The 15,989-nt window shown below is 50.3% G+C and overlaps 3 protein-coding genes across 9 annotated transcripts; 1 reads left to right on the plus strand and 2 right to left on the minus strand.

Annotated features, from left to right (window-relative positions):
* Window positions 1–132: 132 nt before the first annotated feature.
* Window positions 133–5,593, minus strand: FOIG_07121 (uncharacterized protein). Of its 3 annotated transcripts, XM_031206503.1 has the most exons (4): window positions 4,690–5,462; window positions 3,716–4,097; window positions 2,359–3,539; window positions 322–2,298 (listed from the first exon to the last, which is right to left on the minus strand). In XM_031206503.1, exons 2-4 carry the CDS (start codon window positions 4,027–4,029, stop codon window positions 335–337), a joined length of 3,459 nt encoding a protein of 1,152 aa, XP_031063622.1. In that variant the 5' UTR covers window positions 4,030–4,097; window positions 4,690–5,462; the 3' UTR covers window positions 322–334. The 3 variants fall into 3 exon arrangements, with proteins under 3 accessions (XP_031063621.1, XP_031063622.1, XP_031063623.1); XM_031206502.1 differs by having other exon boundaries at window positions 133–2,298; window positions 3,716–5,593; XM_031206504.1 differs by having other exon boundaries at window positions 2,359–4,097.
* Window positions 5,594–5,702: 109 nt separating this feature from the next.
* On the plus strand, window positions 5,703–15,983 carry FOIG_07122 (uncharacterized protein). 4 transcript variants are annotated; one of them, XM_031206507.1, is made up of 4 exons: window positions 5,703–7,280; window positions 7,356–7,499; window positions 7,560–15,733; window positions 15,874–15,983. In XM_031206507.1, exons 1-3 carry the CDS (start codon window positions 7,214–7,216, stop codon window positions 10,154–10,156), a joined length of 2,808 nt encoding a protein of 935 aa, XP_031063626.1. In that variant the 5' UTR covers window positions 5,703–7,213; the 3' UTR covers window positions 10,157–15,733; window positions 15,874–15,983. The 4 variants fall into 4 exon arrangements, with proteins under 4 accessions (XP_031063626.1, XP_031063625.1, XP_031063624.1 ...); XM_031206506.1 differs by having other exon boundaries at window positions 5,703–6,561; window positions 6,612–7,280; window positions 7,560–15,983; XM_031206505.1 differs by having other exon boundaries at window positions 7,560–15,983.
* Window positions 10,676–15,253, minus strand: FOIG_07123 (uncharacterized protein). Of its 2 annotated transcripts, XM_031206510.1 has the most exons (2): window positions 12,710–15,253; window positions 10,689–12,655 (listed from the first exon to the last, which is right to left on the minus strand). In XM_031206510.1, exons 1-2 carry the CDS (start codon window positions 15,120–15,122, stop codon window positions 11,181–11,183), a joined length of 3,888 nt encoding a protein of 1,295 aa, XP_031063629.1. In that variant the 5' UTR covers window positions 15,123–15,253; the 3' UTR covers window positions 10,689–11,180. The 2 variants fall into 2 exon arrangements, with proteins under 2 accessions (XP_031063628.1, XP_031063629.1); XM_031206509.1 differs by having other exon boundaries at window positions 10,676–15,253.
* Window positions 15,984–15,989: the final 6 nt, after the last annotated feature.

Here is a 15,989-nt window from a genome sequence, read left to right on the forward strand (position 1 = left end):
TAGAGGCAACCATTTTCACGAAGTCACATATCATCGTTCCTTTTAGGGAAGAATGACGACGAATGAAATTTATGCTCGATATACGAAGCGCTTGAATACACGGACATATATATATATAATGAGCAATAAGCGCGCCTCTCGCCTTTGTCGATGATTGCCCTCCCTTAACCAGCCAGCTCTGGATTTTTGCGGCCAGACCCAACCCAACCCAAAAAAAAAAAAGGTATCTATTTTCAAAAAGCAATCTTGCTAAGATGCACTTGTTTCCAGAACGCCACGCACGGAAACGAAAATCCCAAAACACCCCTTTCCCACCAAGAACCCCCCCAAGACTCTATTCATCATCCGATATGTCGATGACTGGTGTCGGGGGTGGCCTTGGTTGCCTACTAGCATGCCCATTAACCGAACCTTTAGGTTGTGGTGCCGGTGAATCGTCATCAGACTCCTCCGGCTCCCATACTGCAGACCACGTACCATCAGGAGCCGCTTTGATGTTTCTTGTCCGAGTGTCGCCATTGCTGATCAGCGAGCGCCTAACTGCCACGAGATAATCATCCACCAAGAGACTGATAGGACGTGCATCGAGTCCACATATTGGACAACCCCATCTGTCCACCAACGAAGGTTCTTCCCCCTGTTGCTGCGGGCCGCCTCCTTTTTGTGGCTCTTTTCCGCTTCTGGTCCCCAAAAACGTTTCTAAATCAAAACATTCCAAGTGCTTGCATTGACTGCCCCTGACTGGAACCGCAACCCTCTGTTTACTGAAAGGGTCTGCCAAGGAGATTGGCAGAGTCTCATCCTGGACGATGATGTCGTCTGAATCCGAGGGACGTAAGCGACATATTATCTTGTACCTCGTTTCCTCTGCTGGGAGGTGTCGTGAGTGTAGAAGGTCGGTAATCGCCCCATGGCTCATTGTCTCCACTATCTCAATCGCCATGAAATGCTTATATCCCGGCTTGGAATTTTGTTCAACAACAGGATAGCTGATGGTCATCTTGTTCTCGCCCTCAACTAAGAAATCTGTCAACTCCAGCGGTTGATCTTTATGAAAATGTTGTTTTCGTCGCAGCTCAAGGGACTTCGAATTCAGGTCAAAAAAAATATGGCTAGGCCAGCATGTTGCAGACATCACCCAATCTGACTCAGATGGTTCAGCTTGTGTCTCAGGCTGCACAATCATACGCAGCCGGTAACGACGACAGCCCTCGGAATAGTAGCAAAATGGAAGACCAATCCCCTCGATTTTCTTTGCTAACTTTTGTATCTGATCTTTTGTCACGTTGAAAGACAGAGACCGCAGTCCCCTTTGAGGCTTAAGGGCTAGGGGTTGGTATACTAGCTGTCTGACAAACTGATAATGTCGAATTTTGCCAGGATTCAAGGGAACACGCCTGGGACTGCGTACACCGACATGCTGCAAACCAACTTGAAGTGAGCCATAGCCATACGGGCTAGCTGGATAGTCGGCTTCCGGTATTTGCTGAACGGGCCCAGCCAGTGAATGCGGATAGCTAGCGACTGGTACTTGGTATGCTGGATTTCGTGGCCCAATCGGCTGAGCGGAATAAACATGAGCTGACGGGGCTGACATCATATTATACTGCGACGTAGATGCCCTGCGAGGCGGGTTCAACTGATTGTATGCCGTTTGAAACTGTGGGGACTGCATAGGCTGGCCATGATGATGAGGGTTCATCTGTGAAACTGGACTCGAGACTTGCGCCGTTCCTGCCAGCTGGTGGTGCGGTGCTTGGTTTTCGGTGTATGTCCCGTAAGGGCTAGGAAGCGTCTGGGATGGATGCGCAAACGAGGCTGCTCGTCGTTGTAATAGAGGATTATTTGGCGGTAAAATAGCTGTTCGTGATGGGCCATTCGATGGAATTACAGGAGTGTTAGTCGTAACTGGAGATCCGCGGTTTGGTTGTATGGGGAGCGACCCAGCGCTTGACGACCTGGGTAATGGATGCTGTGATAACTGGGGAGACTGGTAGGCAGTGACAAAATGAGGCGACGATGTTGCAGTATCGGTTTGGATGTGAAGGTGATTCGGTCGTCGCGGGCCCTGAATCCCGCTGACACTATTGCCTGTCGAAGGCGAGTGGTTATTCACAGACCCCGGGCTTACCACCCTTGGGTCGCCTACTGAAGGCCTAACAGCGAATGCATCGAAATGCGAGGAGAGAGAAGGAGATGAAGCCGATGCGGTATGCACGGGATAAGATAGGTTAGTTGTTGTAGGTGGTAGCGATTGATGTCCACGTTGTGCAACTATATGAGCACTCGAGCCTGCATCTTTTGGCCGCAAGAGTGAGTAGTTTGTCAAAATAGAAAGCGAATTCTGGGGAAACGTACTGGATGCTGCTCGTTGCGCCGCCGACATAACAAGGTCCCGATATTTCATCGCAATTGCCTCCCTGGCGCGTTTGAGGGTTTCAGGGGGCTCACCGCGAGCCTCGTATGCAGCTTCGTCCTCCCTGTCCTGATCAAAAATGACGTTCATCGCACCTGCTACAGGACCGTCATTTACGCCAAGGCTTCTGCGGCTCATGGTGAACAGCATAGACTGTAGACCTTTGGCTCGGCAGCGTAGGATGAATATCAGCTCAGATGCGAGCAAAGGATACCTTCGTGCCTGAACATTTTGTGAGAGCGTATGCCAGTTTGTTGCCAGCTGGATGAGAAACGCAGAAATGTCTCTAGCCGCTTCTGTATTGGGGAAAACCCTTGAGAACTCGGCGATGGTACTGGGGAAGTTGGCAAACCATTGCAGATGTGCATGGGACATATGTTCATTCTTCCTGAGAATGGTTTGCGCTACGTCAAAGGCAGCATCCAGCAGGTTTGGCTGCACTAATCCAAGGAAGAGCGCATGAATCGGCCCTCTGTTTAAGGACCAAGCACAAAGTGCCTGGTGAAAAGCAATGTAGAAGAAATCCTCGTTCTGGCATGCTTCCGCCAAGATCCTATATCGTGGTTTTTCAACTGTTTCATTCAGGAGCCCGGCATGGACAGCTTGCGCCACGCGGTGCTCGATCGAGTTGTACCATTTTAGACAGATACTTCGGTCTCTGGAATTTCCCGAACTTGTTGCTTCTTGGACCCGAGGGCGCTTTGCTTGATGATCAATAGCAGTGGGTGGTCTTATATGCTGCCTCGAGTTCGTTTCTAGAGGCGCTCCTAGATTTTGAGGGCGTATTTCTATGTGGGAAAGCGGCGAGGCTGTTGCCTGAGGAGCTTGATTAGCTAACGTAGGACTGGTCGCCGTAGGTAGAATTGTCGCTTGAGTGACGTAGTTTTGCTGTGGCATAGAAGTCTTGGGCTGAAGGGAGACGGCGGCTGTAGAGCTTGGGTAGTTGGTATTAGTCGCGACGTGTGTCGAGTCGCTTTGGTTCATGTTACTATCAGAGACTGGCCCCCCAGGCCCTGCGCTGCCTACGTGAGCGCTTGGATCGGGATTAGTGCTGTCGGTTTGATTCGAGACATTCGGGCTTGGTGCATCGGTCAGCGCCGGAGAGGGTAGGACGGTCGAAGCTCTATCAAACCGAGTCAGAAATGTTGGTGAATGTAAGCAACTTCAACGTTGGTGGCGATACTGCAAATCCTAGAAGGAGATGCAAGGCTACGAGACGCAGCCAAGGATCTGTTGCTTGGCAAAACAGCATACCTGAGAGGATGGGAAGGGGTCTTTAGTTAGGGGTAGATCATATACCTTGCTGGTTCTCCGGCACTTGGTCGTTGTTCAAATGATTGCTCGGTCGGGTTATTGTCGCGATGTATGTCATTGTCGTTCTGGGTTGGGGGAGCAGCGTCAGACACCTTTCTCTTTTTGTTCCGTTTCCGGGAATTACTGGAGGCTACTGGAGCAAGTCTAGTAGGGTTGGTTGTTGCCGATGGGTCCCCTGTCATCCATGAGCGAGCGCGACCACCAAAGAGGAAATTGACAGTTTGGTTGGAGGAAGCGATCTGTTGAGCATCGGGTGAAGTGATAGCCCATGACTGATTCGACTTTGAGGTATGTGGCATTTCACAGATGTATGGTGTCTATTGGTATGAAGATCTGGGTCACGATCTAGAGTCGCTGCTTTCGAAACCTGGGCCCGGAACACTACTTGGAATCATGCTTCAACGTCGCCGCTTTTTGAAGTAGAGCGCCGCAAAGTCAATCATGGTTCAGCGAAGTGAATTCGCAAGATTTAGGCAGCGAGGGTCGTGAATCAACATCGAGAGCGAAGTGGTTGAGGTGAGTGAAGTCAAGACAAGACAAGACAAACAGCGATGTTGTCAACGCAGCTCGACGAGCAAAATCAACCCAACAGCACAGCCTGCAGTGGAAGAAATTTGAGGTCGAAGAAAGGCCGATATCAAGAGCACCAGACTTATCAGAGGGATGGGTGTGCGTAGCTGCGTAGGTAGGTAGATGGATGGGGGATGTGTGAATATTGTTGGTTGGAGGCAAGCGGAGAAACCCTGGGGCATCCTCACCAACAACAGCCCAACCTCGAAAAGCTGCTAATGAGAAAGGTGCAAGCGCAGGCAGCCGCGCCTTCCATGGCAGAAATATGATCGAACAAAGGAAGATACCCAAGATAGGTACCTGGTGTATCGCCAACGAAGGAACGCTTCAGCTATAAACAAACAAAGAAAATGGAGGGAAAAGAACGAAGTACGACAAATACACCATACCTAAGGTAGTCATAGGTTGACATCTTGCAGTTCTGAGGTATCGAGGTAGCTGCAGTCAGCCGATGTTCGAGTTCTCAAATGGCTGATAGATATGTTTGGTGGAAGTCTCTATTTGTGTTTACAATTGCGCCTGAATGTCTCAGGCCACAGCATGAACCATATTCCTCGTTGTTATTCAAAAATAGATGTTTTATCGAGGTCTGTACCCTTGGATGTTTTCTTATCGAGATGCTTCCCCTCTCAAAGACCAAATTTGAATTACGCTACCGCTATTTTCGCTCAGACAGTGCTTGATGGTTATTATGTGATTAGGCGCAACCATAGACCCTTCTTTTTTGTTTGAGAAAAAAAAGTGTGAGAGCGGGGAGAATGTGATGTGATGTGATCTTGGTGTTGGCAATGGCGTTGGCGTTGACTGGGGTTCTCGTTTATTTAAACTCTGGTGAACTAATAAGGTAAGGTAGTTATCCGTTATCGTACTCAAAACATCCGCCGTCAATTATTTGCCTCGAATCGTTGGCTCATACACGCACCGTGTGGAGATCCAATTCTCACCAGACGACGACTCATGTTGCCTTATGCTTCAAACAGCCAAAAGTCGTATTGTGCACAAACCATATTAGTTTGAAGAATTATGCGTTACACGACCTGCGCCCTGCCTCATGTCCTCATATGAATAGTGAGTAACTGGATGTAGGTTGGTAACCAACGTCCCATGAGTTCAAGAACACTGTAATTTCCGTTTGTTTACGAATTTTCTGCTCATATAAAAGCAGGCCCCTACCACGATTCCGGAGAGCCGCGATCATGCTATTATAGAATATCAACATCAATCAAACAACCCTGTAAGTTGTCATAGCAAGTATATGCCAACGTTGGCTTATACTCAAATGGTGTCTCACCCATGGTTATAATCCAGCTTGACATGGGTATCAATGGGGCTTAGGTAGATTTAAATACCAATAAACAACAGCCAGTTCATTATTGCGCCAGGATTTTTGATTGCACGATAACTACAGAGTGCGAATAGTCACGATGGCATTCCTTACTTTTCTTATGAGCCATATGGCCCTCATCATTTCCATCGTGAATCTAGGGCCACTAGTGAGCACCTTATGACACAACACGTAAGTAGTCAGGTCATGTATTCTGCCAACAGATGGAAACAGTAAGAACGAGTTCCTCCCATACCCCATTCCATCTGTCTGTTCAAGTCTGGTGATTCTGCAATGCCCGTGTCCGTGACTGCCGGTGAACCATCGCGGGGCCTCAACACCTCAAATCAACGCAATCAGCTCAATATTCAGCCATATCTGTTTGCCTTGTCCCACTTGAAAGCTGGCCCTGAGCCTGCATTATCACCGGCTTGCTGCATCGCCAGCATTCGCGACCCATGTACAACCACTTCATTCTTCAATAATCTTATCTATCTCACCTACTAGTGGGGTTATCCGTCAAACTGGGTGATCGTTGCTCAGGGAAAAGACCTCTTGCTCAAAGCCAATAACGCAATCTAGGAAGTCAAGACACCAACACCTGCTCCTGCTCATGTCGAGCCCGCTTTGCTGGCATCCATAATATCTTAAAATAGTATCTGCAAAGGGTCGACTGCATCATCCAATCCCGGAGACCCCAGGACTGTACTGGACTGGAGGGGTCGATGCACTGTATGGAATAAAGTGTTTACTACCTCCACTAGCAAGTCAATTCCTATCCCATCACCCATTCTGCTTCTGTCGAACCGTTACCGGCATCTTCTCACCTACTTGATCGACTGTTTTAACAACAAACAACCTTGAGTCTTCGGGCGTTTTTGATACGATCGGCCGTGCGTGCTGTGACCTAGCCTACAGCCCTTTATCGAAGCCATATGTCTGTGGCCTGGCCCCCAGGGAGCAAGAAAACTTCTGACCTTGAATTAGGGTGTCAAAATAAACTGGTCTAGAGGCTTGCTAAGATATACTAAACTTACCTAAGTCTTTTCATCACTTAGAAAAGAGGTCCTAGGTTTTCTTGCCTCCTCACCCTTGCTGGGTCGCACCAATCGCAGCCTTCCACGCTAAGGTAGGCATCTCGCCTTGTCCAGGGACCACGCACTTCACACTTCTTCCCCAACCGCGACAACTGCTCCACCCCAGCAAAGCATTCGTACCTTAGCGCACCACCTCAGCCACGGGCGGGCTTGGTGTCTCCTCAAGCTATTATACCCAACTTACGCATCATCTCCAGCTCTTTCGCTGTGGAGAGTTGAACCGACCGAACCCAGCTCTGGCAATACGGCGACGGAGTATTGGTTCGGTGGATGGCGTACAAGTCAGATATCATTCTGTTTCCCTCACTCTACAGACAAGCCTCTTTCTTGGCTACCCGCTGTAACTATCAGGCTCGGTCCCGCGCCACCGTCAGGTTCCGCAGAGTTTCCAACCGCCCTTAAACTGCCACTCCATTCCTCCCTGCACGGCCTCAAACGTCCGACATCAACGCAATCGCCTCAACCATCACCAGCGCATCGCTTCATCACATCATGGCCTCACGAGGCCCCAATGAAGGGTCGCCCAAGCCAGAAGTTGGCGACACCTTGATTGTGATACGTATGTCTATCCTCTGGCTTCCCGTTCTTTGTCTATAGTATCCTCTGATACTGATTTCGTTTCTCAACCCTGCAGATGATTTCCAGGCTCGAAGCTCCGATGAACTTAGTCTTGCGAAGGGCGACCGAGTTGAACTCATAGAACGAGACGACGAGTTTGGTGATGGATGGTTCCTCGGCCGTCATCTGGTAAACAATAACAATGGACTCTTTCCTGAAGGTTGGTGCTTAAAACGTTGCTCTATACCCCACGGCGAGAACATTGATTGACACTTGGCAGTTTACACTAGGCCAGCCCCAAGAAATATTCCCACGAGCACTTTTAGTGCTTCAAAGGCCCAGACTGCTCAGCAAGAACAGGCTCAGAACTCGAGCGCTGATACAGGTACCAAAGAAGAGAACGAGTTGCAACAACCACAAAATAGGAACCCTGTGACATTACCTCTCAATAACGTCAAATCTGAACCCACACTGGTGCCAAGCGAGCCACCTGTGTTGCCCGCCTTGAGCCAGCTAACGACTCAGAATCAGGACAGCCCTGTCTTGCATGAAACGCTCACTGTTATTGACGAGCACATTACCGATTTACGATCACCTGCGAGCAACGGCGGACTCCGAGCGATAGCGAACGATTCTGGAAGCGAATACAGCAGCACCCATCCCGATCAACGAGCATCGTACATCCAAGGTGAAGAGACTGACGAAGAAGAGGAGGGTTTTCATACACGAGACGAAGTCGAATCGTGGTCTCCTGATGATGTTGCCGAATATCTTTTTACGTCGGGAGTCGAAAAGCACCATTGCGAGGTCTTCAGAGACCAGGAGATATCCGGCGAGGTTATCCTCGGTATGGATCAGAGCTCACTGTTCATCAAGGCGTTCGATCTTGGGTCTGTCGGCCGGCGCCTCAAGACTTGGCACAAGATCAAGGCACTTCAGGATGAAGTGAGTAACCAAGGCTTGGAGACACGACGTACGACGCAAACCTTTGGAAACGATGGTTCAGAAGAAGGCCGTAGATCTCGGAGCCGAGCAAACACCCTAACCAATCGGCCCACTTCTATTCAGACGAGGCGACTCTCCTTATCACAGAATACGCCAAAGGCATCTCCAACATTTGGAGGATCTCATGCGCAAGAGAGCTCTAACCGCGCTAGTCATATCAAGCGGCCATCCGCGGCATCGATCAGGGAATTGAACCATTCGCGTCGACACTCTTCGTCAACTGATTTTCGCCAAGCTGGCCCTGCGGCGGCAAGCCCAGCCGTTCCCGTTCCTAGGATCGCGACATCGGGTACTTTCCCCGGAAGCGAGACCGCCCATAAAAAGCAACCATCATTTGACAGAAACTGGACCCTGGGCAACGCTTATTCGCAACCCCCCCAGCGGCCCCTTTCTTCAACTGGTCTTCAAGATTTACTTAGCCCATCGGGAGCAGAAGCACAGGATTCTACTGTCGACGCTGATCGGGGTTACTTCTCTGGAACAGAGGTGGATGGGAGGAAAAGAAACTTATTGCGAAAGCGCGACAGCAATGCTGAATCGAGAAAGTCAAGCTATGCGGAAGAGCAAAGGGTTAGAAGTGCCACAGCTATGGCACGACAGTCAAGATTCGGTAGCGTGGGGTCTATTGCGGAAGGGGGTATCTCGTCAGCAGCTCAGAAGTACTACGGTATTCAGTCTGGCGCTCATAGGAGAACTGCGTCAGCCGCTTCGGAATCAACGATGAATATGCCGCCACCCAACGACGTTCCTTCACCCACCGTCACCAAACTGGACACTTCAGTCAGTTCCGCTCGCTCAACCGCCTCACCTATATCATCGAGACATCAAGGTTTCAACTCGGACTGGCTGTCATCAATGGTCAACAAACCCATTGCCCTGGCTGGAGGAAAGGGTATGCGGGCCATATCTGATAACCTTAGCCTTGATCGATCGAAGGCTTCAACTCCAACGGACTCATCGAACAAAGATTTCTTGGTCGACTCACCTGCGCGAACCGGCTCGACAACTCCATCAGGTGGAGCAAGTTTCGATCTTGAATCTCCCGACACTGCCAAGAGTCCCAATACTCCTGTAACCCAGGTCAACAAGAAGGCTGGTAAGAAGGGCAAGAAGGAAACGAGCGCCTACACCCGCGGGCTGCTCAAAATCTCGCCAAAAGAAGCAAGCAAAGATGCCGATTATAGTGGTTGGATGAGGAAGAAGAGTTCCAACCTCATGACAACCTGGAAGCCTCGTTTCTTTGTTCTCAAGGGCCGACGGCTGGCATATTATTACTCAGAAGATGACGACCAAGAAAAGGGACTCATCGATATCTCATTTCATCGAGTTCTACCAGCAGACAATGAGAAACTCACAGGTCTTCATGCTACGATCACAAGCCTTGGAGGTCAGTCAATGCCTGCATCCCAGAATGGCGATGATAACTTGGAGAAGGGAGATGACTCTATCTTCATCTTCAAGCTGGTTCCTCCCCGAGCTGGCCTGTCCAGGGCTGTGAACTTCACAAAGCCAACCGTTCACTACTTCGCTGTTCCCAATCTAAAGCAAGGTCGCCTATGGATGGCGGCCTTAATGAAGGCAACAATTGATCGAGATGATACGAAGCCCATCACTACGACGTACCAACAAAAGACAATTTCTCTTTCTAAAGCCAAGCAGATGCGTCATCGCCCACCGGCTCTGATGAACCTCGACGAAGGGGCTGAAGAGGACGCTGGTTCGGCCCGAAAGGAAGCCAACGGCCTGGGAATTTCATACGACGAAGCTGACAGCGGTGTTTCTGGCGTCGACAAACTCGCGGGCCAAAAGGCTGAAGAAGCCAAGTCAAGCCTCGAGTCCGAGAAAGAGAAAGAGATCCCACAGACAGCTTGATCAATGCCACGCACACGGCATTACTTACAAATTTCTTTTTAATTGGTGTGAGGCGTATCTGGTCCTTCCCTAACAAAACTTCCCTTACACATTTTCCTACCCCCCTTCTCATATAGAAGTTTAATCCTTTTATTTTTACTTGATACCTCGGGCGCAGGGGAAAACTGGAAATCTCAATAAGATATGGTGATGAAACAAACAGACGTGGATGGAATGCTATGCAATGGAAAGTGGAGGAGAATCTCAGCTCATCCCTTTGGTAGTGGATATGCATGGGCCGCGACTGGCGAACAAGAACGAACACGTCATGTTACAAGAGACAATGATGATGAGGACGGCTTTTGTTACTGGCATTTTTACAAACATGAAGCCTAAGGATGATTTGCTGAGCTGGAGAAAATGAGCGTCCCTCTGAATGGGGTACGTACTAGTGGCTTGAAATCTTGTTTTTCTCGTGGTCGTAATGTGAACGAAGATCTTTACATTTGAGTGACACAAACCTATTGCAATCGAGAGCCACCTGGACTGGATGGAGAGTTTTCTGTTGAGCACAGAATACGGATTGAGTTCGGGGGGCGGGCAGTTAAGCTCTGAACTTCACATAGCCTCACGCAAATGCAATGAATGCAGGGAAAAGTTCATGAAATATCGAATTGGATAAGACGATCGCTTGCTCTAGAGGTATATGAGACAAGAGAAGAAAGGGGCATCAATCGCCCCAACAAGAAACTCCATGTACCTTTTTGGATCAAGCTTCTTGGCTCGACATGTAACCCTATCATGAAAAAATTGCCCGAAAGCATACAGGGTCCTTTGTTTGGGACGTTTGAGCCTTGGTAAAATAAGTCCAGCGCCCCTGGGTCGTATCCGTCGTTAGACCATCCAAACGCCATGAAAAGCATTGTACCCTACTCTAGTATTCCACTACCTCTTTCTAACCCTCGCAGTATCCTTGAACTTGACTCTGGTCAATCCAGAGGTGACAGCTCAGTGACTGTAACAGCAACAACATCAAATCACGATCTCAAACCTTCTGGTTCATACCCGTCAGAAGCTGTCGAATGGATTTCATGAGGTGCAGCTCGATCCCTTCGAAGTTGCCAACAGCCTCACCCTCACCAGGTGGTGGGACAATGCTAGCGTCTGCTATGCCTAGTACTCGGTCAATAGCGGACAACGTGACAGCCTCCGCTTTGGCTTCGCCAAGCTTTGGGTTGAGAGCTTTGACTGAGACATCCTTGAAGCCATTGATGGACGCAAGAACTTTGGCATCAAAGAAAGGCAGCGTCTCGGCAGCAGAAGGGGAGCCAGAAGACGCGGGCCCAGGTGTGGGACTCTTTGATTTCATGTAAGCATCAACAACCTGGCGGATGCCCTTCATGCAAATCGTCTCCATTTTGTCGTTCTCGGTCGCTTCTTTTTTAAGGCCGATGCAGCGGTTGAGTGCTGACATGACAATCCCTTCGGCCTTGGGGTTACGAGCCTTCTTAAGGTTTTCAATCAGACCGCTCTTCAGCTTGACAACTGCAGCGAGCAACTTGGGCTCGATGGCATAGCGGGCTGTGGGAGACGCTGCTGAAACCGATGGGGTGCGGTTCACAGGAGTGGCAGGCTGTTGTTGCGCCTGTGGCGGTCCAGTTCCAGGCACAGTCTTCGCAGCTGCAGCCAGAGGCACTGGGGGATGGGGATGGTGCTGCTGTTGCTGCTGCTGCGCAAGGGGTGCGCCAGCAGCAGCAGCTGTAGCATTGGCGTGCCCTTCCTCGCTCTTGATCGGTGTGTTTGCTGGTGGGGGTGGCCGTGGTGCGTATGGAGAGCTGTAAGTACCCTGGGGGGGCACCCCAAGCTGTGGGCGCGCAGGGGCTGGCGGAGGTCCGTAACCTGGTGGTAGCTGTGCTGGCGCCGGCGGTTGTGATGCCACCGCTACTGGGGTTGGTTGACCAGGCGCTGGTGGTGATGCAGACGCACCATATGGCTGCGCTGGCCGCCCTGGCTGTGTTTGCTGTGCCGTATATGTTGGCATATGATAACCAGGAGGTGCTTGGCCAGGGGGGTAGCCAGGAGCTCCAGGTGCCATATGCTGGGCATTATAGGCATACGGAGCTGGATATTGACCATACGCGTGTGTTGCTGCACGATCTGGTGACGAGGCTTTTCTCTTCTTACCAGCATCGAGTTCAACACCTGGAACACGAGACCAAAGGTTCGTAGTCTCATCTTTTCTGAAAGCCTCATTTCCAATAAGATTATGACGCACACTACTTTCCCAGCCTTTCGTTTCTGTATGGAAGTAGAACCAGGGATATCTCTGACAAATGCGCTTGTAAATCTGTTTGAGCGTAAGGCCGTCCGGTCCAGCCGCGGTAAGCGTTTCGTCGATAAGCACACCATAGTTCTTGTTCGGCTTTTGGAGCTGTTCTTCGGTGTAGTCCTCGATCTTGAGCTCCAAGGGAGGGGATTTTGGTCGAGCTTTTTTCTCCTTCTTTTCTCTTGCTCGCCTCTCTGCATCTGAACCTTCAGCACCGTCCTCCCGAGGCTTGCGAGGTTTGTACTTGCGTTTTTCTGGTCTCTCCGAGGATCCTTCCGGCAAAGGATGTTTTCGGGGCCGTCCGACCTTGCGTTTGATTGGCGGCTCTACTGGAGGCGCCTGTGGTAAGGTCTTCTTGGCCATCTCTTGCTGTTGCTTCTTCAGCAGCCGCTGCTCTCGTTTCGACATAATGCCATTCTTGGGTGGCCTGCCAGGCCCCCTCTTTTTGGGTATCTGAGGCATCAAATGTCCTTGATGGGGATCAAGCACGCCCTCATGCTTCAATCCGGATTCTGCTCCTGCCATTGTCATGTCATCGATATCCATGTCCATATCCATGTCCATGTCCATGTCCACTTCCGCATCCATTTCACCATCTGCCTCCTCTTCCATATCAGCTTCAGCCTTGGCCTCCTTTTCTTGGACTGTCTCCATTGTTTGGATGGCTGCTGGCTCCTCAGCTTCTGCTTCTGCCTCAGCCTCATCTTCATCGCCGTCACCAAAGTCAGGAGACTCAGGTGGGCTGGCCACATCAGACAACTCATCGCTCGTGTCCTGAATTTCGCCGTTACCATGTGCAGACTCAAAATCAAAACTCATCTCTTTTCCGCCTTGGGCGTGTCGCTTTTTGAGGGCCATGACGGGTTCTTCCTCGATATCCTCCTCGGCACCCGTTCGGCCCCTCTCAACTCCATTGATGAGAAATCGGAAGTCGACGTCTTTGATTTGCAATCGATCGCCGCATCGCAGGACGAGCTTTTCGCGATTGTAGTGCACATCCTCACAGAAGAACCCATTCTTATGAAGGGGTATAGCTTCAAAGACACCCATGTCTTGATTGTATGCGATCTTCAAATGCTCCCGGGAAATTGCTTTCGTCTTGGAAGCAATGTTTGGACCCGGTGAGTGAATACCAATGAACGGAACATGGTATGGCGAGGGACGCAGAGAGCCCAAATCAACTGCTGCAGCACCAGGCGTATGAGAAACATATTGTCGGTTAGAAATCATGTTTTCCTGAGCTTGTGCTGCCGCTTCATCCAAGTCGTGCTGTGATGACCCCTGTGTACTCGTCTTACGCCTTTTTGTTGGTCGGGGATTTTCCCCAGTATCTGATTCGGGACCCAGCATACCTCCCTCTTCACTGACATAGGATTTGCTGAACTTGCTTCGATCTGGGTGTATCGGGGAAGGTGGCGGGAGACCTAGGTGGACGTTCTCTTCAGTACGTCGCCGATACTCTTCGGCACGTCTTTCGTCACGGCGTGCCTGCTCCAGCGCACGCTGATCTCGTCCAATTATGACAGCATAGGTGGTCATCTGAAACACGCTGTCGGCAAATTCAATACGTGCAAAGGATTCAAGAGCCTTGTGGGAATCTGTTTGGCGCGTCGAATTTGTCGGGGCGATGCCTTGGAAAGACTCGTCTAACGGGTTAGGCAAAGTGACCTGAGCTGGTGTGACTGTGGGAGGTGGTGACATGGCTGTCGCGGCCCCTGACATTGTAGCCAGTGCCATCATCATGTAAGCGTGCTGGTTGATGGTGGGCATCGATGTTGCAGCATAAGGAGTCGACGGCGCAAACTGTTCTCCTAAGTTGTCGGCCTGCATCTGTAGCTGCAAGGGTGTAGATTGTTGAGCTTGATCAACGTTTAATGTTGCAGCCGCATCGCGAGGAGTAGAAGCGTCAAGCATGGTGTGATCACCAGAGTTAACATTCACATGAGCTGAGGCCGCGGTATTCAATGGCATCTCCAGCTGTTGCTGTGATGTTGATGTGGTAGCATTAGCGGCTATGGCAGGAGCGCTCGGGACGCCGTGAGTCGAGGGCGGCGTAGATGGTGAAGGTCGAGAGTCCGACACTTTCGCTGGGGCAGAAGATGCTGATTCTTGGTTAGGGGTTGCGGCCTTTGGTGCAAGAGCAGCCGAAGGTTCTTCGGGTGAAGGGTTTAATGAGACTGTTGGACGAGAAGCAGATACAGTTGGTACGATGGCAGTCGAGGGAGGCGCGGGAGTGGATGTGGAAGTTGACTTTGAAGCGTCGACGGTCTTGGCCATAGTCGAAGAGGAGGAAACCCCAGCAGAGTTTCCGTTTGAATTTGAGCTTGAAGTTTGAATTGAGGCAGAAGCAGAAGCAGAAGCAGAAGGCGCTGGGACCGGGGGTTTGGCCGGTGCCGGGTCAGCAACTTTTGAATCGCGGTTTTCGTCGTTGCTCGTCGGTGAATGCGAAGTCGCGTTTATCTTTGTCGCAGATGGGGTGGGAGTCGCATTTGATGGCGTCGCAGCTGGTGAAGACGCAGCTTGTGTTTGTGTTTGTGTTTTTGTTTCTGTTTCTGTTTCTGTTGATGTCGTTGTCACGGTCCTGGATGCGACAGCCTGGGTATCTCTGTCGGCACCCAGGCTGTTTTGCAGGCCATTCAGGCCAGCAATGGACGAAGTCATCGCTGCTCGTGCGACCAGCTCCTTCGTCACTTCGCCCTCACCTCAGGGTGTAATCCAGAAGGTATCGCCGTTGGCTGGAGACGGGGAAAATAAAAGGTTCAAGCGGGCGAGGCTTTCTGGGTCCTTTGAGCCGCGATAACTGAGATGGTCAGGGCGGGCAAGGCTGCACGTTTTGATAGGTCAGCTGAGGGGCTTCCTTCCTTCACGGACCCCGAGTCTCCTCTTACTTGCTAGATTGGCGGTTGACCGCGATGTTTTGCGCCGCTAGTACGCTTTGGGCAATCAGGAAGTCGCAATCACGAATATGACCTTGTTGGGTTGCACTTTCCCAGGCATTTACTTGTGCGAAGATTGAAGGAACCAGTTTCGATATTGTTTTAACAAGAGGCAGGTAGAGAAGACATAAATCACCTTTGTAAGGTAGACGACTCTGATAAGCAAGTGTTACCTCAGGCAAAGACCTTACTGCATCTCCCCTTGAGTAAGGTACACATGGTGGTACTCAAGTTCTCTCCCCGCGCTGTCAGCCACCTACCTGAGTTGTAGGTTTATTCCTTATTGTTCAGGAACCAAAATAGAGATCTCTAGGAACAATGCTTCAACTTTCATAGGTAAACAAAAGCCGATCTTATTCATTTTCTCGAACCCTCGATAACATAAAAAATATCCAATCTTCAATGTCACTCAGATCCAGCCCCACTTTGTCACTTCTGAGTGACTTGTATTATGTTCGAAGACTTATCAATTCTAGCATGTTATATCGTACCGTCCTGACTTGACATTTCTGGGGACTCTCATTCTGTATATGACAATTTAGTTGGGGACCAGTAGTGCAATCTTTTGCGTTTTCCCTTACTGCGCCAGCCT

The sequence above is a fragment of the Fusarium odoratissimum genome (assembly GCF_000260195.1).
Source record: "Fusarium odoratissimum NRRL 54006 unplaced genomic scaffold supercont1.10, whole genome shotgun sequence".
Classification (NCBI taxonomy): Eukaryota; Fungi; Ascomycota; class Sordariomycetes; order Hypocreales; family Nectriaceae; genus Fusarium; species Fusarium odoratissimum.